Genomic DNA, 25,923 nt, shown 5'->3' with positions numbered 1-25,923 from the left:
TTCAATGGATGAGCAACATCCACAGACAGCGAGTCTAGCCACCCCCCACACATACATAGTAGGAGCCCAGATGCCACCAGAGCAGCAAAGGATCCATATCTAGATTTCGCAACATGCACAAGGCATTGATACGTGGTAAATATGCACAGATGTAGAGAATTAAAGTTCAGGCATAAGGCATTCATTCTGCACAGATCACAACTTGCTGCCTTATGAATAAGCATTATTTACCTACATTTAGAGTTGCTCTGGAGGTTATGTCTCTGAACATATTACAAAACTGTGTGGTGCTTTGGTGCCTTGTGTGGTGCCATAAAAATATGGCCTTACCTCACCCCTGACCGAACTTCTCTTTCAACATAATTAAAAGGAGCACACACATCAAACTCATAAGCAGTTATGGTAGCATCACAACTTATTCTACAAAAAGAGGAACTGCCACAGAAATGCATGATAGGAAATACTGGCAATATGAGTAGTATTATATACGATACAGTAAATCACTAGCAATACTCTTGATTAGCCGTTAGAGGGAGTTAGAGCAGCACATCTACCAGAGACTGGAAAAACAGTGAGAGTGTGAAGGAAGAATCAACAACTCGGTCTCAACTCCCTGCAAACTTAAGGAGCAGCCTCATGGTCATGTTTTCCCCCATGGAATCTGATGACTGGAAGGACATGCAGTGAGGATGGACTGGAACACCCACAAAACTTTAAGATTTTTAAAAGAATTACGGGAGATCTGTACCTCAGGCCTCACTGCAGGGGATGACAACACATCAGCATCTACTCCCTAGAAAAACTAATTGCAATGGATAGGTTTTTAGGGCTTGTAGGAGATTCCACAGCAATAATGAGTGAAGAGAGAACAAAATATCTACAGAGAAATGAATAAAGAAATATAGGGAAGTTATATTATGCAAGCCAAGTTGATGGTAGATTATCTTTCAAAAGCCTAACAGTTCACTGTTCCTATGACAGCGCTAGGAAGGAAAGTATACCTAAACCTTAAAAACACCATTAACAGTTCCATCCTAAGAGGTTACATGGTAATCAGCTTATGGTTTGAGTATATATGTGCACTTATGTAGCCATTATCCAAACCAGTCATTATAGAACATTACTGTCCTGCTAACAGCCATAGTAAGTTTAAAGAGAAAAGTTATTTATATGTACAGGTCTCAGATCAGAGGTAAAGAATACGTACAGAATAAGAGAATACAGAGTTAAAGATTATAGTCATATTTACAAATTAGCGACAAGTGCTGTTAAAGCACTGGCCACTCCACACAGGCCTAGAGTAATTACTCAGTCACTACAAGGTGCATAACAGGAGAGGAATCAACAGAAAAGAGCAGCTAGCCAGAGCTCTGGGCTGAGGGTCAGAGGGGGCAGCACTGCTCTGTGATTGGTTCAGTGGCTAGGCTAATGGTGTTGTGTGGAGCATTAGCTCTGATGACCATGTGCATTTAAAGGCAGGAGGTGAAAAGAGGGAATCAGCAGTAGTGGACAGCACTTTGGGGACCAAGCAGAGCTTTAGAATAGGTTTGTCTCACTCACACACACACACGCAAGAGCTACACACACGCTGTAATACTGTTGGCTAGTGTTCCTGGAATAAAATAAAATATAGTTTGCGCCACATTGGTTGATGGCGCTCCATGACTGTCAATATACTGTGATTAAAAACAAACACCCATACATCTTCTACCACTTAAAAACTGTGTCTGTGAATGATAAAAGAACGCTCACTCACTTGCTCTTTCTCGCACACTCGCTCTCTGTGTTTCTCAGGATGATTGTCCATACATTCGCTACTTCTCCACAACAACCCCTTGAGGTCACACCCATTGACACCCCCCCAGCCCCCCCCCCCCCCCCCAACCCCCCCAACCCCCCCAACCTGTGATCCAGATGGGGCTGCTGCTAGGTGACTTGCCCCCCAAATACCTCCAGCACAAGGGGTGTGAGCTGTGTGCTGTGCTCAGGCTGGAAGGAGAGCGAGCGGTACTGTTTGGAGTGCTCCTCGTTCAGGCTGCGCAGATCCGCCAGCTTCTGGATCATTTTGGCGTAGAGCAGGTGGCCGCCAGAGTGGTGCACGCGAATGTACGCCTGCAGCAACTCCGACAGCTGGTCCTGAAGAGCCTCCACACGTGCATGATCCTGAACACCAGGCCGATCTGCAACAGCAAATACAAACCACCTAATTTACATGCTCACAACGGATATATGCTTCACCCGCAAAAGTATTTTATCACTGCTATTCGTGTAAGACGGCTAAAGCTTTTGAGAAAGTTAACCATATTTTACCAAAATCAGGTTTTTCAGTGATAGACATTCAGTGATATGATCCATAGATAGGCTAAACAGAAAGTGGACTAGCAATAGCTGTTGCAACCTAGCTCAATCAGTAGAAACACCAGGTTACTTCAGTAGGCTGAAAGTTACTCTAAGACTACTTGGAGGTGAGGTCGGATAATGTCAATTTACCACAGGGCGTCTCTAATGTTTATGATTGATTTGCACATGATCAGAAATCTAGACATATATTCAAGAGATATAGTGGCAACTAATTTCCGCTTGGCCGTAACACAAAAAAATGTTACATAAGCAATACATTCAGTGACACACAAGTACAAAACATTTCCAAACATTTAAATTTAATCAAGATTTCCTTTACCATAACCACTTACCTAGCTGTAAAGTATCATTAGCATTGTCATTAGCTTGGGAATTTACAGCCAACAATTAACATCATTGCATAAAAGTGCCTCCATTACAATTTAAAAATTCCTATTTCACAAAATATCACCTATTTTCACAGATTATCTACCAACATGGTAATTGGCAGGGAATTCATTTAACTTTCATATTTTTAGCTATTATTTGATATTTCTACAATTTGTGTAATGGTAGATGAATGCTACAGGAATCTTACTGACACGAAAGCATGCAGTCCACAAAAAAGGCTGATATGGTGGAATCAACTGGGACTAGACTCTCTGGTAATGAGTGAACTACCCCAGGTGTACCTGTACACTATGACAAAAAAAAAAAAACCAAACAAACAGACAAACAAAAGAACACATCTGTAGGCAGGGCATGGATAGATAAATTCCATGGACTGCAGGATCAATTAGCAGCACTAATAGGAAACGCACCAGGAGAGAGCAGGCAGATAGCCATCAGCAGCACATGCTCTTCCTCATGCAGATTCAGCTTCTTCAGGCCAACCTGAAACTTCACCAGAGGCTCCAGTAACTCCAGGGTGTGTCCAGCTACACACATACAGGGGTTTAATTCATCAAGCTTACAACAAATATTGTGATCAAGACATCATTTGGACTGGGAACCTTGTGCATGTGTCTTACATCACTACATCAGTACTTCGAGTATGTAATTAGACTTTGAACACTTTTGAACATGTTTGTGGTTGTTGAAACAGTGTTCAGTGAAATGACAATGTCTGAATTACTCATTCAGAACTGCAGATAAAATTAGTTAAAATTTTCATTTTCTGCTCCCTTTAATGAACATTGTTTCTCTCCCTTAATTGGGATCAAAGGTCGCAACAATTACAGGAAAACGCAGACAACCATGAGTATTTTTTTGATACGTACATTTAGCTGGTTCCCATGAGTGAAGATTCTATGTTTTCATTTTCTGCACAATCTTAGTTTTTTTTTTTTAACTGAGCAATTTGGTTACTGATTGATAAGATTACAATTTGGTCCATGGAAAACCGCTACTGTTTGTGCTCTATGTACCTTTAGTGACATCATTGACACAGTACTTGAACTCAGGCCCTCCACAGCTCCAGCTCATGTCCTCCAAGTTGAAGGACTGGTTAGACCTAAGCATGATCACTTCAATCACACTGGACTTCAGCAGAGCTATCTGATCCTCAGCAGTTAACTCCCTGTAATAAACGCACACACACGTATAATTGTGTTTGATGATATGGTCTATACTGCACTCAAACAGACAGAAACAGTTTGTGAAGCGTTTCTCTCTCTCTTGCTACCATGACAACATGAGCTTCATATTGAATGTGCAAATGTGCAAGGACATGTTAACTCATTGGGCTAGATAACTCACACGTAAACATGAAAATGTGCAGGCGAACACATATTCAGGGACACTGTTTCTTCTCCTTCTCTAAGGAAATCAAGTTATTCTATTTAACATATTTTTAATCTTTTGTAGGTGACCTGTTTGGTACTTTTAAGAGTAAACAAACTGTCTATCATACTTTTGCACACTTCACACTAAAACATAAAAAAGCCATAACAAAGGCTTTCAGGTTGGGCTATTTCTCAGCTTAGTCTGAAATCAACATGACTTCATATTCCAGGAGTACAGGACTAACTATAGGCTGCATCAACAGTTCACATCATCAGTTCATGCTAAATTGAACATTGGTTCATGCTAAATGGGTGTTCTTAAGAATTTCACTGCTTCATTTCATGATGAACCTGAATAAATGATGCAAATCACAATGTGCAACAGAGCATTTCAAAATGCTTGTGTGATTTTGATGGGAAGACAAACTCATTACAAAGCAATAAGCCAAAAAAAACAAAAAAAAACAAACAAAAAAAAAACAAATGAATAAATGGAAACTCGTTTGCCATAATGCATACAACATAAACCCTCTTGTGCTAATCATAAACAAATAGCTGTACCTAAATCCAGGAATCATCTTGGCAAAGCCGATAACTTTCTGGATGCTGTAGCTGACCAGGTCAGCCAGGTGAGGCAGCATGGAGAGGCGAGAGCCATTCTCGTCCGGAGACTCTGGACTGCTGGCCCCCTGATCTTGATACATCATCAACAGGCTACTCAGATTCATTTTACTGTCACCAGACTCTGCAGACACACAGACAGAAAGAGACAGACATTCTTATTGACTTATTTGTATAACAATTTTTTCATATCAAAAACATTCTTAAATTAAATAAGCTTTATTTAATTTCAATCAGTAGAAATCTTCTATTAAAAAGTCTCCATCAACATTGCTCAGGATCTAGTGACCATCTTCCTTACATTTGGTTCCTTAGTCAGACAGTGAGTTTTGCTTGGCCTGCCAAGAATCAACATACACATCCTCATCCTCTGAGATGCTACATATTTTGGCACAATGACAAAAATGCCGTCTATCATCACCTTTCCAACCCCCCAAACCATGCCTTCAGCAACGTAAACAGAGACAGACAAAAAGACAGAGAGAGATGGGGGCAGTGGCGGGAGGGGTAATTACTTTTTTAAACTTTTAGGACACGCACAGAGCTGTGTCAGTTGATTGGACTGTTTATTGATGAAAACTGTAAGTTTCTAATGTTGCTGAAAGAAAAATAGGGTGAGGAAAAAAACAATAAAAAAGGTGTAGTGAATTGACCAGAGCTGCAAAAACAACTAGTGATTTGGCAGAGTTTGAGTGTGTGTGCGCGTGTGTGTGAATAATCTGTTGTTCATTAGAGTGTTTTTCTTGTGAGGACAGGCCTGTTCAGATGGAAGATGCCTAGTCTGTGGAAGGAAGATGTCCTCTACCTAATTAAGAACAAGACAGACAAACACACTGCAGGTGACATGTGCGTGTTCGTGTGTTGCAGTGCTGTATTTGAAGAAATACTCAGTAAAAGACAAAAACAACTTTTTCTACTGCCTTGTTTTACTTTACATATTTTTAAATGCACACAGCCTACAGGATCACTACAAGGGAGCAGCATTTGCAAAGAAAACCTTATTCTGGAAATCCTATCTGGCAAACATCTACTTTGTGGTATTTCTGATTTGCTTAAATTTCAAAGTACACATACCACCTCCTAAACCTCTCATCAAGGGATCTGGTTCTTGCAGATAAACACACACAGTTGTTATCCATATATGCATCGTGACAAATCACAGGACTTATGGGTCTTATGAGAAATTAGCAAACTAGTTTCATGACAAACACAGACTTCCAATTAATATACATCGATCAGGCATAACATTATGACCACCTACTTGTTTGTATATCAGCTTACTGTATAGGTGCACTTTGTAGTTCTGCAATTACAGACTGTAATAGATCTGTTTCTCTGCATACTTTGTTAGCCCCCTTTTACCGTGTTCTTCAGTGGTCAGGACACACATGGACCCTCACAGAGCAGGTACTATTTGGGTGGTGGATCATTCTCAGCACTGAAGTAACACTGATGTGGTGGTGGTGTGTTAGTGTGTGTTGCGCTGGTCTGAGTGGATCAGACACAGCAGTGCTAGAACTACAAAGTGCACCTACATATTAAGTGGAGCTGATAAAATGGACAATGAGTACAGAAACAAGGAGGTGGTCAGGTTATGCCTGATCATTCCTTATAAGGTTATGCCTGATTGGTGTAGGCTGAAATCAGGGATGCCACAATATGGGAATTCTGGGTCAATGCTCATATCTGATATTTTACATGTACATATGTTCACATTTTGGGCATGCAACACTGCCTTCTGTAAAGGCCACTGCATCCCAGACACACCATGTTACGCAGAGTCCATTGTTTATATGAACGCACGCACACTGACACCCCTCACCAGTGCTCTAACACAGAGAAATGTACACAGAGAAAGGCAGTCAGTCCTTCAGATAAACAGACAAATGCTAATGGTAAGTTACCTCAGCTAATGTTACTATCCTAGCCTTGCTTAGATTGTACCTTTCAGCTAAAAATAGTCACTTTGTGAAGCGGTAAGAAACTAAAGTCAAGCGTGATAAATTATGCTGAATGCCTTATTTCATTCAATTTATACAAGAAGAGTGTAAAAATGAACATAAACCTGGCTTTTATCTGTTCTCCCTGCTGGCATTCTATGGCAGCACTCTGACACTACGTTACACGTGTGGTGGCCTTAATTCAAAATTGTTGTCTGTCCACTGTGCTGTTAAACCAAGAATACTCACAGAACTCACATCAGATGTCCAAATATTTGTGCTAAGGTTAACGGATGTCACATTATCATCAAAGACCTTGTGAGCTTAGTCGTTACCCGGTTGTGTAGCTCCCGTAGGGTCATGTTGGAAAAAGTAACGATGACTGGGTATGGTGTAACAAGCCACCCTCCATAACAGATCATCCAGGGCAATAAATTCCAATACCTTCGCTGTAATAGTTGTAACTTTTGGACTGTTTTTGTCATTGTTTTTATCATGTCTATGGTGCTATGGAAGAGATTTTACCTGCACTGGTGTAGTGCAGTCAGCATCAGCTCAATGTTACCAGTGCTCTACCATACCATAAATGTGTCATCAAATAACACTTTCAAATATCGTAAAAGGTCTTAAAATAGTGATATTATTGTGCATCTCCAGCAGAAATTATTGTAATGAATGAAGTCAGAGAAAATCCATTTATGGACAGTAGAGATAATAATTCTAGGGTCTAGAATCAGTACACATAAAAACACTGCTTTGCTAAATGTAACCCCTTTAATCCTGTAAATTCAGTATGTATAAGTAAAACAATACAACTGGCTGAGTTGTATCGGTGAGTGCAAGTGTCTCAGAATTACAGTAAGAATCACTTTACTGTCCAAGTACACTTGCATGTAGTAGGATTTTGTATGTACAGTACTGTGCAAAAGTCCTGAGAAAATTGGACTTAAAATGCTATTTATCTAGGCAGTAAGCTTCTACATTATATTGACAAAAGCATTAGGACACATTACACCTACAGGACCTTTTATGTCATTCCAATCTAACTCCACAGAACCATGCTATGGTTCCTAAACAATACAACTTTTCAATAATACCTCTCACAGATCATGGAATATCTAGGAGGGAAGACATTTTGTGATCTGACTTGCTACAGTGATGGCATTTTATTACAGTACCACCCTCAAATTCAGTGAGCTCTTTAGAACCACACCATTCTTTCACAAATGTTCGTAAAGGCAGACTGCATGGCTGGATGCTTGGTTTTCTACATCTGTGTCAATGGAACTGAATGCAATACTGGAATTCAATTATTAAGAGTTGTGTCCCAATACTTTTGTCTATACAGTGTATTTGCTCAGACCAAAAAAAAAAAAAAAACAAGTATTAGAACACATATAAATCAGATTAATACAATAAGCAATGACTACATGTATGTCAATGTGTTCATTTAGTAATTTCCAAATATCTCCTCGTGCTTAGAACTTGAGCGTAAATGGGCAGGGCTATACTGCAGGCTGAATAAGCTAACATATGTTATTGAGTTGGTTCTTGTGATATCACAGAAACAATAAACTTAAATGTTTTTGCACCATAGTTTGGAATGTATGATTGTGTACAGCATACTTCAATTTTTATCAGTATTTACATAAACTCTTTTATGCAGGGCAAATTCTGTTTTTTGTGATATTGGCCCTTTAAACCAAATCAGAAGAGCTTATTCTTCTACCCAGCTCACAGGAAATCAACTTAATTTTTCCCAAAACAGGCTAAAAAGGCACTGGATTATTGGATTACTGGATTAATGTTTCTTTACATTTACTCAAATCACATTTGGTGTTTTTATAAGGAAAAGCCCACTTGCTGCCCAGATGAATGATTTTAAAGTCTGCACATGTGTATAAGCAGATATGTGTGGGCATGTATGTTACCAGGAGAGTGACTGAAGGAGTCAGAGGAAGCATCTGATAGTGAGTGCAGAGAAGCAGCTCGACTGGCACTGCGTGTCACAGGACCTTCTCTCACTGGAGGCTGCAACACACACATGCGCACATCCATATATACACACAGACAGAGAAACACATACAAATTTATGAGCCCCTTGAATTATGCTTATTATTCAGTTATTATCTGAAGTCTAATTCAGTAATTACTATAAATGACTTAGTATCTACTAGAAGCGGACAGAACACTTAAAAAAGTAGCAATAGTTGAATACTGAACACATTCCTTTCCAATTTACAAAAAGTATCATATTCAGAATAATTAGAATGCATTAACAATACATCCTAACAGGGCAGAAAAACTGTTGTTATAATTTGCTCTTCATTCATACTGTTTCTTGTGGTGGGCAGTCTTCATGTAATTCTTCAGTTTAAATGTTTTATAAATTATTTAGCATTTGAAAGCAGCTCTGAATTACTTTTTTTTGGTCTGCTGCTTTAACCATCTCCCAAGCAGGACTGCCACCTTAACTAAGCAAAAGTCAGACATTTTTTAGCAAATGCACCAGGGGACCCTCAACAATTCTGCTTGCTCATTTCTGTTTTGTAAGTTGTCACCTTTCATTCCTTTCTCCAGGGATAAAATTGTAACCCTCTGTTTCCACCAATGCCTAATATGGGAACCTATATACCCACACACACAATTAAGCCCATTATTAAATAATTAAGTTTAAATACGAAAGTATGTAAAAATAACTGTTACATGCTATGGTTACCTTGCTTTTCATATTTAATGGGCAAGTATTCTAACTGTAACTGTATTCCAAATACAGCATTTTCAAAAGACAGGGAATGAATAAAGTTACTGTAGTCTGAATACATATTCTGTTACATCCCAACCCTGGGAATACTGTGAAGCTATTATGTAAAATAGGCATTATTGCACCATAAGAATCATGAAACAGAGAAGAAATAGGGGATTACTCGAAAACGGTAGAAATCAGAGTAAGAGTCATCATAGGTTTTGTGATGAGCCTCCACCAGCGTGTTGATGATCTTACGCTGCTCCTCAGTCAGGCGGGGCTTTTGTGCTTCCTTCTGTGCCTCCTCCTCCTTCCTTCTCTGGATCAGATCTTTCTTCCTCTGCACCTCCTCATCAGTGAGGATAACTAACACAGAAATCTCATAATTATCAAGTGTAAAGGGCCATGGAAGGTCAAAATAGAATAATAAGACATTACAGTAAAATAATGATAATGTCAATGGCAGGAGGAATTCCAGGGCATGTATGTGAGACACCACAGTCTTCAAAGTTGCAAAATGTGTGCCATGTAATTACTCACACTCCTTCATCATGCCAATATCCAGGCAGCGTTTGAGGCGGCAGGCCTGGCAGTGGCGGCGGTTATCCTTAGTGATGGTGCAGTTTCCATTGAATGGGCATGTAAATGTGGCCTTTCTCTTCATACTGCGTCTAACATACATTAACAACAATGCATAATTGTAAGAATTTGTGCTGTACGGTGCAAGCTTGGATTAAGGTCAACCGTAATATACACTGAAAACCCAAAAAAAAAAAAACAAGTACTTTATTATTATTTTGTTACTGTCAATGTTTTGACAGCTTTAATCTATTATTGCAGTCTGTAAGTCAATTTGCACTGGATAAGTGTGGAGTCACTACCCAATGTGTGCATGAATGGCTGGTGAAACACCCAGGAGTTTAATGGTTAAATTTGTGTGCTCATGTGTGTTCGTACCTGAAGAAACCCTTGCAGCCCTCACAGGTCATGGCATTAAAATGGAAGCCAGTAGCTTTATCTCCACATACGCCACAGATACGTGGAACATTCCGGTCAAACTCATCAGGCGCTTGCGTGGATGTAGTAACTGTGGACTCCATCACTAGAGACAGACCAAAAAAAAAAAAAAAGAGAGAGAGAAGCGAGAGAGAGAGAAGCGAGAGAAGCGAGAGAAGCGAGAGAGAGAGAGAGAGAGAGAGAGAGAGAGAGAGAGAGAGAAAGAAAAACAGAGTAATTTCCTTGGGTATGGTAAGCACTGGGTTTACTGATTTACTGAGAGACAGACTGAGGGGGAGGAGTTGATGGAGAAATTGACTGTATGTAATGGGTAAAGCAGCTGGAAATCCCCGTTCTTTAACACTGACCAATATCATAACAGAACCACAAATCATAACTGACGTGCTTTAGCACAGTGTTGAATAATTAAAAATGCTTTAATAGAACTGTAAATCATCTGAACTGAGATACTCCAATGGGGACAACAGTCTGTAAACTGAGAAAACATCTAAAGGGAAAAAGATCCTTTACATTAGCAGTGCTAATGCATGCACACTGAAAATGAACATCAACGGACAAATGGGAATATTGATAAGCTACCAAATGTTTCATTATAAAAACACTGGGAATCTAAGAAAGGCAGTGATGGCAGTGCAATTTTGCATGACAATGCTTAAGAGTTCATGTGCTGATCATTTTTATAGCAGGCATTCAAATTCAATCCGGCACTTTAGTAATCGTTATTTTATGGTAATCAATCACCCTTTTGTCTGTTGTCAAAATCTAAACTACTGCAGCTCTGCAACTCAACATACTGATTAGTCCTAGATATAAACCTCTTCACTGATGATGATCAAACCATCAAATCATAAAACCATCCAAGGATATTTTTATCTTCAACACAGAAACCTTTAGTGAAGCACCTACATGTGACACCACGATAATCACATCTTCAGCAATTCCACAAATGAGCAGAAGGCACAATGCTGGTGATATAAAAACGCAGTATGTCACAGAACGGCTCAGTGCCCTCCCTCTGCAATCGCAGAGCTGCAGTCCAGTCTGTGAAAGCTCTGGAGACTTGACAACGCTACACGTGCAAACAGGAACAGCACTGGCTAAATAAACACTCTGCAGTGTGGGGAATGATGTCACAGCATTCCTGTTTTCTCTCAGAATTTCAGGTTCTAAGGAAATTCCAACTTTCATGAGAGGGAAAAGAGGGTGGGTTTTTAGAACAAACACGGTGCATGTTCCCGAACACACGCTGAGTGCCCTATAGTGTCCCTTATACAGAGACCCTATAGAAATGCTACTGTAAAACAACACACATATACACGCACACATTACCTTGCATCCATCCCCATGCAAAAAACTGAAAAAATTAATCACCACAAGCATACACACATCAATCAGAAGAAAAGTAATTTAGTTTGATTATATTGGCTCCTGACTGATTGACCCACACTTTCAATAGCCTGTGGAGAAAACTCTTAAATAATAGACTAACCTATTATGGTTAGAAGTGATATACATGCACCAACACAAAGCAGACTGTGACATTAATAATTTGTCTATTCAGAGGATGAAAAAGTGTTGAAATTGGAAGGCTAGAAGAGGGTGAACTGCACCTTGATTTTCGAGGTGAAATGAACAGCACACCTCATTTCTGTGGGAATTAAGCTTGGGAAAGCTTTGATTGGTGGACAGATTTGTCCTGAAAGAGTTGAGAAAACAGAAACAATGTTTTGTGTAGATGCATTTTTATTGTTACAGTTATGTCTTCTTCTTTCGGCTGCTCCCTTTAGGGGTCACCACAGCGGATCGTTACAGTTACATTGTTACAGTACAATACTGTATTGTTATAGTTATGTATGTTTAATAATGTGTGAAAGGGATGCAGCAATACGGGAATTGCGGATCAATACCAGTATCCATGTCAAGCACTTATAAAATATACAAATTGGGCTTCTATCCGCCTTAATATTACAGAGAAATATGATATAAAGTAAGAGGGTTAACGTGTAGTCAACTAAGCAAATACAGAAAGTTTAGCATAACAACCCAGCTTCACCTAAACATTCTGCTGTTGCAGAGTACAATTATCAATTAATGGTCTGTAATAGAATCGAGTAATAAGACATTTTATCATTATCACAATAACTGTAAAAATAAAAAATATGCTTTTCTAAGGATATTATGATCACTATCTAACTGTACATTTCATTAAGAAGAAAATTTCATTTTAAACATGATGCTCCAATATGTCTGTGTCTAAATATTGAGATACGCATGATGAAAACGTCTTTAAGTGTCATGACATGACATTTTTTACCTGGTTTGAAATTTTAGTCAAATTTTAAAATCTGATGCCACTATTTCCTTTAAGCAAATATCTGCCCATACAGAAATAATTCAACTATCACTACACATCCCTTATGTGTACATGCGGTGCTATGTCAGAAAGGTATTACAATGCTGTTATATACTCGCATTAATACACTGATCAAGAACAAAAGTCCCGTTAGGGACTAACAGACACAGGACTGTAGGAAATTTATATTTTCCGAATGAATACGTGCCAAGAGTAATGCTGATATCATATTTACATTTATGCACAAATGCAAAGATGAATGCTTCAGAGAAAAAATATCTGTGTGTCAAAATCATCAAGACATTTCGTAGTTAAAGAAGCATTGCTATTGTAAAACAGTTGTAATAGAGATTAATAAACAAGGTTTCCTCTTGTTGATTTTGTAATATTTAAGCTGGCCTGACACGTATACAGTTTAAAACCGCTGCATAATTTATCAATTGTTAATTTAATTACAATACTAGCCTCAGCAATAGACTGACACTGCAGAAGATTTTAATATGTAAATATGCATCCCATCAAACTCACCACAATCTCTTGTCTGCTGCAAGCACACTGACTATCCAGTCACAAATGTTCCTGATAGTTTTTCTGTGTTTCAGAAAGGTCAAAGCATTCATGTGATTTAACTCATGTAAATCATTTCAGCCAAATCACTTACAAGTGAATATTTAACCATGACACAATAACCATTCCCAAGTGTTTGTTTAATGTAGCACAATATGTGGCAACAGGATTGCAATATGTTTTGTCAATTCCAAGTACCCACAGGAAGACTGTTTCTCTCTATGCATACAAAAGCTTTATGAACACTACAAGAACACAACTGTTCACACAGAGTCAAGCTTAGAGAATCAGCAACAATATCAAATTGCAAACTTGCTGGTTAGTTTACAATTTCAACTGTTTCATACAAAACAGCAACTTCAACTGGAACACCTAAAGACATCCGAGTCATGGAAACATCAGGACATGTTTGGACAGCATGACTCACTACTTCTCTAAACACATAATCACAGTGTACTTTAAGATCGTACAAAGTTAACCACTTAACCGACTGTGCTGCTGTAGTGTGAAAGTAGGCCAAGGCATGCTGGGAGTGTTGAGCCTGTTTCAGCACTTTGACCCCATTCTGAGTGACACAGCCTTGTTGCTCTTGTGGCAGCTGACCTTCAATATTTTTGTACACTGCACATTCTGAAATTAATCAGTTGTTTTCCCCTTACTTATAGATTAGCCCTTTGGGCACTGCCAAGATATGTTTTGTTCTGAGCGACAGAAAAAGACATTATTGCTTGTTTTTTTGTGTCTGTATTGCTGCGAGTGTGTGTGTACGGGTTGGTTTTTGTGCCTGTTGTGTGTGTGTGCACATGCATGTCTTTGTGGGAATAAGTGTAGCTGTGTGTGAAGGTGTATGCTTGAGTCAAACATTTCTAAAACATTTTGTTAAAAATTAGAAATCACCATTGACAAAGTATCAAAAGCATTAACCTTTTCTGTACCCACACTACATGGACAAAAGTACTGGGACATTACACTCACAGGAGCTTTTATTACATCCCACTCTAAATCCATATGCATTAATAAGGAGTTTGTCCCCCCTCTGCAGCTATAACAGCTTTGATTCTACTAGGAAACTTAATCTACAAGATTTTACAGTGTGTCTGTGGGAATTTTTGCTCATTCATCCAGAAAAGTATTTGTGAGGTCAGACACTGAGGCAGGATGAGAGGACCCAGCTCATGATCTCCATTCTAGTTCATCACAAAGGTGTTTGATGGGGTTGAGGTCAGGGTTCTGTATGGGCCAGGTTCTTCCACACCAAGCTCACCCAGACATTCCTTTATAGCCTTGTTTTGTGCAGTGGGGCTCAGTCATGCTGGAACAGAAAGGGCCTTCCCCAAACTGTTCCTAAAAAGTTAGGAGCATGCAATTGTCAAAACATTTCTTCATACGGTGAGGCATTAAGATTTCCCTTCACTGGAACAAAGGGACCTAGGCCAACCCCTGAAAAACAACTTCATAGTATTATCCCTCCTCTACCAAACTTTACAGCTGGCACAATGCAGTCAGACAGGTTCTCCTGGAATTCAGCAAACCTAAACTTGTCCATCAGACTGCCAGACAGAGAAGCATGATTTGTCACTCCACAGACAACATTTCCACTGCTCCAGAGTCCAGTTGCGGAGTGGTTACACCACCGCATGGTTATACCATGAGTTGCCCTGACAGTAACAAACTTCATCATTTATATCACCATAAACTCTCTGACAGGCTGTGCAGGGATAGTTGCTGCTATTGCTTTACGTTCTTTTCCCTTTTCACTCTTTTCCTTTCGAATGCTTGTTAAATGGTAGGTGGGGGGCTTGGCTCTTGTTCTGAGCCTCCTTTCACGTTTTGGAATGGGTATTAGGCCACAGAAGGTGACTGGTTTTGTGCTGACCTCTATAGAAGACCTGAAAGTAGAGGGTGTTCATCCTCTTCCTGATGGTTTGAGGTGTCTTGCTCATGGGTGAAGACTTGGAATAAGGGCCTCTTCATATCCTCCTGAGATGTCATGATCACCACTTCTTCAGAGATCACATCCTCACTGAAATTCAAGATTGCTGCATCCTCTACCACGGGCAGCTCAATTGCTGTGGGTAGCACGGCCCTCTGTGACGAGATGCTTGTTGCGTACACATTATCAAGGATTATGTACTTATTAACAAGGAACATCCCTGTGCCCCTGATTCCAGCCTAGGCATTTTCAACCATCACAGTTTTCTTTAAGGAAGCTTCTGTACAGCCACCCCCCTTGTCTACATCTACTAAATGTGTTTGAAACTTTTGAAAGTTGCTTTGCCAGCAAGCCAGAGGGCATTTGCAGTGTGAGGTGGAAAGGCCATCACATGCACATTTTTTGCTTTCATCAGCTGTATGAAATCTATAATGTAGATATGGCTAATGTGGCCATCCAACAGAAGGACATAGGGCCTTGGGTCATCTCTTAGCAGCTGCTCTGTAAACAGCTCAAGGAACAGGTCACTGTTTATCCAGCCATTGTCAGAGACGGCAACATTTTCCAGGCAACTAGAAAGCCATTCACACTTTAAAAATGGCGACTAAATGTTCCCACTGCATTGAATGCTGCAAGGACAGCCGTGGTATCGCCTTCCTCTCCAGCAGTTGCCTGTTCACAAGGCTTACCCACCTCCCCAACCAAAACTGACCTCGCAGGCCAGACTCATTACGATTCCAAAGATGTGATGGAACATCTTTGATTTTAAGTTCTTCTAGCAGATTTTCATACTGCTGGAAACACTTTACTACCACCTCAGGGTTCAGCCCTGCTGCTCTTGCTGCTGAATGAGCCTCTGCTTTCTTAATGCTGAGGTCTCAATTAGGTTTCAAAAAAATTGTAAAACCAGCAATACCCAGCAGTGCCTTTCACTTCAGAGAAGCCTTTGATATTATTGGTCTTTGCATAATGAAATGCAATTCCCTGGACATCTCTTTTGGTAAGGGGGAAATCCCTTTTGGAGAGGAGCTTGATAAGACTGGTTAGTTCTTTCTCAGATTCCTCTGGCAGGTACTGCTTCCTCCCAGGTGCATAGTCAGAACCAGCAACTTTGCCGCTCATGCGCCTTTGCAAAGTGGTCTTTGGAATAGTCCAAGCTTTAAAAAAAAGTGAACATTTGGTGTCTGCCCTCTCTTAAACAATCTACTCAATGTCCTTTCTCAACTGGTTGTGCTGACATCTTTCTTCCTTTCCCTGTCTTTTTCTTTTCTCTCTTCCTCTTTCTCTCTTCCTCTTCTCTGCCTATCATCCTGCCACAGCTACTGTCTGCAAAGCATAACTTTTTAAACAATTAAAATTTTGCATTGATACATATCTAGATGTATGAATTTGTTTTGCACCCTGAATTCTGTGTAAGAGTGTGTGGGCCAACATTTTACATGTTGGTAAGCTTACTTATATTTGGACAGCACCATCCAACATCTATGACAGGGAATCAACCACACAACCTCAGTCTTCAAAGGCAGATGTTTTCATGATTAGCTACAAGAGCACTATCATCCTTATTAGTGATAAGTGAAAACTGCATCACGCTCAATTACCACAAGATTTCTCTGACATACTTAATGTAGCCCTGCCCACCTTAGCAACCTCTATCTATCTACAGTTGTGCTCAAAATAATAGCAGTGTCTTTAAAAAAATGAGTAAATGTCAAAATTATTCTAACAAATTGTACTTTAATGAACACAAATGCATTGGGGACACAGCACATTCCAAAGCAGGACAATTGGGAAAAGTAATTAAAACTCAAATAATAATAATAATGATATTTCACAGAAAGTCAGAAACGTAATGTTCAAAAAAATAGCAGCGTTGACATCTTTTCTTGGAAACTCAAAAATGTACTGCACAAACTAAGAAATTCTTGATAAGTCAACTTGGTTGAGTATCCTAAACTAATATTTTGTTGCAAAACCACGGTTTCTGATAACTGCTTCACATCTGTGGTGCATGGAGTCAACCAATTTCTGGCAACGGTCAACAGGTATTGCAGCCCAGGCCAATTGTACTATATTCCACAATTCCCCTGCGTTTCTTGGTTTTGCCTCATGCACTGCATTTTTTATGTCAGCCCACAAGTTTTCTATGGGATTAAGGTCCAGGGATTGTGCTGGCCACTCCATCAGTTGAATCATGTTCGTTTGGAACCATGCTTTTGCTCGCTTGCTGGTATGTTTTGGGTCATTGTCTTGTTGAAAGGTCCACCTCAAAGGCATTTCCTCTTCAGCATATGGCAGCATGACTTCTTCCAATATCCTGATGTACTCAAATTGATCAATGATCCCTGGTATGCGATAAATAGGACCAACACCGTAGTAGGAGAAACATCCCCATATCATGATGCTTCCACCACCATGCTTAACCGTCTTCACTGAGTACTGTGGCTTGTATTCTGTGCTTGCAGGACGTCTGACGTACTGTCTGTGACCCTTGGACCCAAAAAGAAGAACCTTGCTTTCATCAGTCCACAAAATGTTACGCCATTTCTTCTCAGGCCACTCAATGTGTTCTTTGGCAAATTCTAACCGCTTCTGCACATGTCTTTTATTTATATAATATTTATTTTATATAACAGTGGGACTTTGCGGGGGCTTCTTGCTGGTAGGTTGATTTCAACAAGACGTCTTCTGATTGTACCAGTACTCACAGTCAACTGAAGGTCTTCCTTGATCCTCTTGGAGCCGATCATTGGCTGAGCCTTTACCAGTTTGGCTATTCTCCTATCCATTCGAGGAGTTGTTTTTCTTTTTCTTCCACGTTTTTCTGGTTTTTCTTCCCATTTCAAAGCATTGGAGATCATTTTAGCTGAACAGCCAATCACTTTCTGTACTTCTTTATAGGTTTTCCCCTCTTTTATTAGTTTCTTTATTAAAAAACGCTCATCTTTAGAACAGTGTCTTGAACGACCCATTTTTCTTGTTTTTTCAGGACAAATGCACAGCCAGCATGTCAGTTGCCTTGCTCCTTAAATAAGGATCACCTGTTTACACCCTTTTTTCCCAGAATGCCCTCCCTAAGTGACGGCCTCCCTAATTGAACTCACCACTGCTATTTATTTGAACACACCCTTTTCAGTTAATCATTCAATTTCACAGAATCTGCAGTATGCATGGGTGGCCTGTTGGGTTTGTTGGTTTTCTATACCCTTATTATACCCTCCAAAAACTTACTTGTGGTGTAGAGGTTGAAATTTTAACAAAAACATTGATTTATCTTGCTGCTGTTGGGGCACTGCTATTATTTTGAGCACTACTGTATATATCAAAACTACTGTTATATGTCAACTGGTGTTATAGAAACAGTGCAAGCTCACTTATTGTGATTCGCTGTAAAATGTTAAAGGGCTATGACGCTCCAACCTTATCTGGCCCATTTTAGCAGACTCCACCCAACTGAAAGCTACTTTCACCAGAACTTCAAGCACTGGGCACAGAACGGCTGAAAAACAGTCAGCATTACCATTACCATTACTGTAGCGTTACAACAGTTTTTCTATGAAGGCTGCAAAAAAAATGTATACAATCTTTTTTTATTTCTTCATTCACTTTTTAAAAAATTATTTAATAAGTTTTTTAATAACAGTAGCTATTTCTACCTCATACACCTTAAACACAACACTGGCTGTGAAAACTCCCAGGTTTGATGTGTTTTACAGGCTAGTAGTTCAGTGGATGGTGCGGTTTTTGAGCCGTGCATGTGCATGCTTTCTAATTGGCCATTTAGTTTAATGGTTAAGTTATTTGCTTCTGTTAGGCTTAGCTATTGGGCTTCTAACACTTTGTGCTGCCAATGTAATGATGTCTTTTTTGCACTGTTTATATGAGCTCATCATCACAGCTCTTAATGTGTTTATCACAATAATGACAAAAATACGTTTTACTGCGCAGCCCTAGACATTATTAAGTGAACTACTCACACTGGTTATTAGGCTGGTATGCAGAATATTTGCTATGATGGAAATACCAGAGCAAAACTAACCAAAAGAATGTGAAAATTTAAGATCATGTATGCACTGAAAAGGTTCATGCGTTGAGTAAGAAAATGTTACATCAGTGTTACATCAACTTTTTTTTTTACTTGTTTTTGCAGCCACTTGTCATCATGTCAATTAAAAGCACAATTTTTTTCAAGTGTGAAAAAGTAATGTTTAGCCACTCAACATTCAGTTTTACTGAAAAGCATGGTTTGTTAGTGTTTGTGAATTTTAACAGAGCTCACTGAAATGTCTTTGTACTGCATGACCAGAATACATGTTAAAACCTATACAAAGCTATTATTGTTCCCATATTTTTAATGACTTCCTGTAAGGATCCGTTTCTGTTCTAAATCAATCTGTTTGGTGTACATTCTAAGAGATGCGATTTGAGAGGGCAGAGGAAATGCACTTTAAGGGTTTTTAGAGCTCATTAGCTACAAACATAGACACTGACAGATTCACTGCTACAGGAGTGTCAGCAGCAGCACAGAGACTGTATGAGAAAAGCATGCATTCAAAAAACATTTCAACAATGATCAGAAGACTCATAAAAACACTGAAAACAGGAGGAGACATGGAGACAGAGAAGGAGAGACATCCTGCGCACTTCCTCAACACACAATAACAGTCACACGATCGCCTCCGATTCCAGTGCTACTGCCCAGCACACATACACACACGCACGCACGCACACACACACACCAAAGCAGTGTTTGTATGAGTGTAAAACTTGGAGCCAGTTGGGTCAGCTCAGGTCCAGAATACTCATAAAATTGTGCTGTCCTCAAACGAACCCTCCAGCTAAGACACAGCCAGGCACATACACACACATACACACAAACTCACTCTCGCAGTATGAGCCTCTCTCTCAAAAACACAAGCGCACGAGAAGAGTGCAATTCAGCAGCACACTCAAAAAACATATTTTCCATCAAAAGCCTTCATTTTTCCTAAACCTTAGCATCAACTAAATATGCTTATTTGACAAACATGAGGTTATATTCCAGAATCTGTGACAAGAAAGAAGGATAAGGGAAAGATGAGCCAGTGTAGAAATAAATCTACCTAGATTAGCATTTACAGAGGATTATGATATCTATTTCTAAAGGAATAAAACTGCAGTAAACAAGTAACAAGTCTAGAAGCATAAGAATCATTTTAGTGTTGCAGCCCATCATTTCCTAAACATTCTGCTCTTCTTTAGTAAAAAATAAAAGCATCTTCAAATATTGGGTTAAAGCATCAAATCTAAACATCTGTCTGATGCCAGTATTTTTTTAAAGTAAACATTTGCCGATATCAATCAGATTCTGTATCAGTTTGCATCTAAGAACTCAAAACTATTTATCTGGGCAGTCAGAATGTTTTGCCAGTAAAACTCTATATAATAATATTTAAACAAATAAACATAGAAATAGTAAAAAGTAACAAGATTATTTTTTCTTTTCAAAAGTTATTAATATCTTGGTTTACAAAATAAAACATAAGCTTGGTTCTTGACTTCTCGCTGCACTTAGGTGGCCAATGAACAGATTTATTTGATTCTTTAAGCAGCACACTTCTATTCATTTAAAGAAGGATTGCTTAGCTAAAGCAAGAGCTGGATAGGCTTCTTTGAGGAAAGCCACTGGAAATGGTTAATCTAACACACTCACACACATCAAATTACAATGTTTATAAATAAAGAGATACCAATAATTACATAAAGAGCTTTTCATACAATTTTCTCAGACACGCAAGAGTTCTGCACATTACTATGCAAATCAGAGCTGCAACAGTGAATTACTCAAATCGATAACGTTGGTTATCAAAAATGTGCAGCAACAAATTAATATTGATTAGGTTTGATATTAATGCCTCTCATCTAACATCACTTTGTTAAAGGATAATACAAACAGTGATTGTAGTGCAAGATTGAGGGTTGTGCGCAACCCAAAAAGTAAAAATTACTTCACTTTAACATCGCCTTTACAGTTGGTTTCCTATACACTGTGTGAAGCTAAGCTCACCTGGTTTAGTAGCACAAATGTAACACAGTGCATCCAGGGTGGAAGTTCTCAAGTCACTGAAAATTGAGCTTTAAGAAAACCTTCTCCAGGGTGGAGAAGAGTTTAAAAAAATCTGCTTTCTTTTCTGATAACCTGGCTGCTTCTGTGTGGTCACTAATATTAAGTTTGACTACGGTGTTACAACCACAAAGAAGCAAAGTTATACAGCTTTGCTGTGCTTTGCTTACCACTAGGAAAATTAATTTAAACACATTCAAAATTCAGAAAGAAACTAACTTCAGGTCAGTACTTGTATTATTTGCCTATGATATGTTGTGTTGCACTTGCACCTTTCACACCGAGTAAAATGGCACTTGATTAAAGTCTTGCACCAGTATGGAAATTCTGGGCCAATCCCAATGTTGCAGTATTTACTGTGCATGTATCCATCGATGCCAATACATACGCATTCATAAAATGTAGAAAACACAACTAAAATCACCTGGAGCAGCATTACAGAGAAATGTCATTTATTTTGATGGTGACAAATTCAGCACAATAAATATAATGGGGACATTTTAGTGCAGTACCTCAGCATCAAATGTTCTGCTCTTGTTGAGTACAACTAGTTTATCATCCAATATCAGTTTGAAATATGGGTCAAATTAAATTATCTGTCTGATGTGGATGCATTTTTAAAAACATTATCAGTCAACACTGATAAGCTTCCCAATATCATCACAATTATTAACAAGCTATAAAGCATGCTTTTTCTTTTCCTGAATAATTGATTAACAGAAATTACAGTGAACTGAATAATCATTTAAAGAAATAATAATTATTTATAATCTTAAAATACAAATACATTAATGCCTTCTCTGCTTGCCCCACTGGGAGGCCTGAATCTGTTCTCATAGGCCTTACATTCAGGTCATCTATTAAAACAATTCTGACAGACTTCTAATTGCAGTCATGCATGTTCTACTGCAAAAGGAGAAGTAATATAAAGTACTAGACTGTTGGGAAAATATCAACTAGTCTCGCCTAAGTTAATTACAACCACTTAAGTTAGTGGAAACGCATCAGCCAAGATTATTCATCTGAACAGAGTGAACCTTTTTGGTCCCAGGTGATGTGTTGAGGGTAGTCTGCTTCCAGCTGGCACGAACTACAAAAACTGAACAGTAAACACTGGCACAGTCACTGCTGACTTTCTGTGAAGACAACCTTTCTAGTTCACAACAGTACATGAATGGGACTAAGGCTCACTATTCGCTAAAACTGTATAAGTATTATGATGATGTGAAGGAAATGTTTGAAGTGGATTTTAGACTGAGCCTTTAAAAATTTTATGTCCATCTCTTTGCTGGTGGCTGCAGCTATTATTTAAAGCTTTCTAAAATGCACAGCCTTACCCAGGCAATCATTTAGTCTCACCTCAGTTTATTACAATCACCTAAGTTGATATTAATATTTTAAAAACTAAAGACCTGTAATTTGCACTGCATGTAGATTTCACTTCATATTGACCCGAGCCAAAAGTGCACTGTTTATACAAACAGATTTATTGTCCTCTAGCAGGAGATTTGTTTATTATTATTATTATTATACCTACATTTCTGTTTAGAACATACATAAATCATTAGATGTATAAATTCTATACAGATATATGTACAAACTTACCATGTAAACAGCCTACTTTAGCCAAGAATATCTGTCTACTGTGATTCTTTCTGTAAGTCACCCTGTACAGAACAGGAGCACGAGCACACATGACCAGAAAGCATGAGTGACTCCTCCTTCCTCTTTCCTCCCTTTTCCCTACTTCCGTACGGGGGTCCCTCTATCCCGTGTCCAATCCCAGCGGTCTGCACGCAAACACACATACATACACACACATACACACGGCCAGCCTCCCCTTCGACGGGCCTCTGTACAGGGCTACAGTCAAGGCCTCGCAGCTTCTTTCTAGAGTTACAGAAACTGCATACAGACACACACACATTCCAACTCCCAAAATGAACATGACTACAATAACAATCAGAACATACAGCCAAATTCCACTTCCAAACACATGGGCTACATCAGTAAAACACATCCGCACAAACACAGATCCAGACATCAAGATCATGGTTATGAAACAAACACAGAATTTAATAACAGTTTTCATACCAAAGAGGGAAAATAAGGGTTACACCAACATACTAAACAGGGGCCTGGACTGTATCATCAAGACAGAGCAAGACGAGACATGGGACAATTTTAAAGCTTTTTAAAGCAAACTCTGACCTTCTAACCCATTCTGAGGTAAAACTGGAACTGAAGGATCTTACTGTATCATAAAATGGAAACAGACAAAAAGATGAAAGAGTGCGAGAGAAAGCGATCTGGGACTTCTCCAGAGTACCACAGTTAATCCTGTTACATGGCTGGCTCATCTTATGCTCCTTCACAGCAAATGAGCAAATCACAGTCCAGTATTTCTACAATAGTGCAACACCCAGAAGACAAACACGAATATTGATTGTGAATTAACTCTTGAATTAAAACAATCACAGTTTTACGCTGCCCCATCAAGCACTGCAAACCTATCAGTGAAACAATAAGTTGACCACCAGCTAGAGTGTGATAACCTGCACAGAATCAGTGAGCAACAAGATATGCTTGTGTGATCAGACACACAGGATCTAATTTTACCTGCATTGGTGTCAATGATGGACAAACTGTTTAACATCCACTGACCACATTCACTGGCCTGATCCAATTGTGCATTGAATAAAACTGTGAGATTTAAGTACCAGTATGTGTGTCATATGTGCAGTACAAATATATCTGAACTACATTCAAGGTGCATTTACAAGACAACTCTGTGCAACAAAACATAAAAATGACCTGTTAATAACTGAAAAAGCACATCTTCTGCATTAAGGGCAACAAAACGGACAGTATTTAAAAAAAGCGAGACAGAATAAATGAAAGAGAAACAGCAAAAGGGGCGTTAATTCAGTTTTATCAGATTCTGTTATAAACTGTTTACATTTCATACGCAAACCTGTTTTAATCCGTTACTGAATATCTGACTCAACACGCAGACGGAGTAGCACAGACCAGAGCCTCGTTCCTTAATTCATTCGCCAGTGACAATTCAGAAAGCACAGCTCGGTTCGACATTGCCTCGACACAGAAATGTACTTACGCTTGACACCAGCACGAAAATTCAGGCCCAACTCGGACGCCCAAAGTTTGCTACCACAGCCGGACGCGAGTTAACGCGAACTTAACCAACTCACATGCGTGGCTCCGTGTGATGTCGCAGTTGCAAATGGCTGCAGTGAGCGGAGTGCCAGGAGGATGTAACGACAGTGTTAACCGTAACAGGATTAAAACACCACACACACGTCCATACCTGAGTTTTTCTCATGCCTTTTCCGATCACCGACGTTTCTTCGCCCTTTCTTCGTTGCTCTCCTCCCTGAGGTAGCGCGGGTAACGCCGTGTCTTCTCGAGGCGTGAACCAAGTTTTCCACGTTGCCGAGATCGACGTCTGTGTCTGTAAAGCCGACATTCAGTCGGGACAGTTTAAAGTTGACGGCTTCAACACCCAAACACCGTAAACAGAAGCACACATTAAGCCGCCGTGCAGGAGGTCAAAACATCGTACAGTTCTGTTTGTAAAGCGCGGCTCGAGAGGAGTTCACGCTTCGGAAAGCGCAGTGGCTCGAGCAGGTTACCTAACGTTAACGTTAGCGGACTTACGCTAGCAGCTTTTGTTTTCACTCGCCTCGGCTAGTGTGCGCGCGCGCGCGCGTGTGTAATGTTCGCTTCTCTCTGGAATCTCAGTAGCACACGGTGAACCGGTTCATACCTGACTGTAACTTTGTCCGCGGTGACTTTCTCTCCGCTCCGCTCGTCGCCCCGTAACTTGTTAATCTGTTCTGCTGTGCTGCCTTCATGCGCGTTTAATAGGAGAAGTTGGCAGCAGCTCCCGCGCTAGCACGCCGAGGCGCGGGCATGAACACGCCCCCCGCCCGCGCTCTCGGAAGCTCGAGCCACCTCGCTCGAGCCAGCTAAGCTACACGCTAACGGCGCTGCGGCTGTGGGCGAGCCCCGTCTCCGTCCCGCGCGAGATGTCTGTGTGTGTGTGTGTGTGTGTGTGTGTGTGTGTTTTCTTACCGATTCTCCGCGTCGGCCGCGAGACCCGTCCGCGTTCGTTCGGTCGTTCGACGTGCCTTTCGGCGCGGGGCACCGATGTCGCGCGACGGATTTTATTATTTTTTTCCTTCACCGGAGGGAGGCGAAACAAAACAAAACTTTGAACCCACGCTGCTCGTTAGAAGGCTGCGAAAAAAACAGAAACGGTTGAACTTGGACCTAAATAGACGGGGGCTCGGTGTAACGAGGCTCCGCCTTGCGCGCGCGGCTTTCCGCCAATAACAGATGAAAGGCTCGGCCGGGCGCGTGCGTCCGGTGTTTTGGTTGGTGTGACATCCACGGCCACGCGCGCGCTGCTTGGTCGGGTTCGACGCTTGTAACGCGCGTGGGGGGACAACTCCCACATTCCGTCTACACACACGCACACGCACGCACGCACTCACTC

General features: G+C 40.0%; 1 protein-coding gene across 4 annotated transcripts in view; it reads right to left on the bottom strand.

The window, feature by feature from the left end:
* The window catches only part of vdrb (vitamin D receptor b), a 45,879-nt gene extending 19,956 nt beyond the window's left edge, over window positions 1-25,923 (bottom strand). The window contains exons 1-10 of one of the 4 annotated variants that reach the window (XM_017720429.2): window positions 25,500-25,921; window positions 24,733-24,876; window positions 10,389-10,533; window positions 9,972-10,102; window positions 9,613-9,797; window positions 8,617-8,716; window positions 4,686-4,869; window positions 3,768-3,919; window positions 3,162-3,278; window positions 1,904-2,180 (exon numbers count right to left, since the gene is read on the bottom strand). In XM_017720429.2, the coding sequence (XP_017575918.1) occupies window positions 1,927-2,180; window positions 3,162-3,278; window positions 3,768-3,919; window positions 4,686-4,869; window positions 8,617-8,716; window positions 9,613-9,797; window positions 9,972-10,102; window positions 10,389-10,531 (1,266 nt within the window). In that variant the 5' untranslated portion in view covers window positions 10,532-10,533; window positions 24,733-24,876; window positions 25,500-25,921 and the 3' untranslated portion in view covers window positions 1,904-1,926. Of the gene's footprint in view, window positions 1-1,903; window positions 2,181-2,643; window positions 3,040-3,161; window positions 3,279-3,767; window positions 3,920-4,685; window positions 4,870-8,616; window positions 8,717-9,612; window positions 9,798-9,971; window positions 10,103-10,388; window positions 10,534-24,732; window positions 24,877-25,191; window positions 25,451-25,499 lie in introns of those variants that run through there. The other 3 variants (XM_017720412.2, XM_017720422.2, XM_017720437.2) reach the window with 3 other exon arrangements.

The sequence above is a fragment of the Pygocentrus nattereri genome, chromosome 26 (assembly GCF_015220715.1).
Source record: "Pygocentrus nattereri isolate fPygNat1 chromosome 26, fPygNat1.pri, whole genome shotgun sequence".
Classification (NCBI taxonomy): Eukaryota; Metazoa; Chordata; class Actinopteri; order Characiformes; family Serrasalmidae; genus Pygocentrus; species Pygocentrus nattereri.
The sequence above is the reverse complement of the archived record's forward strand: the minus strand, read 5'-3'. Positions and strand labels throughout refer to the sequence as shown.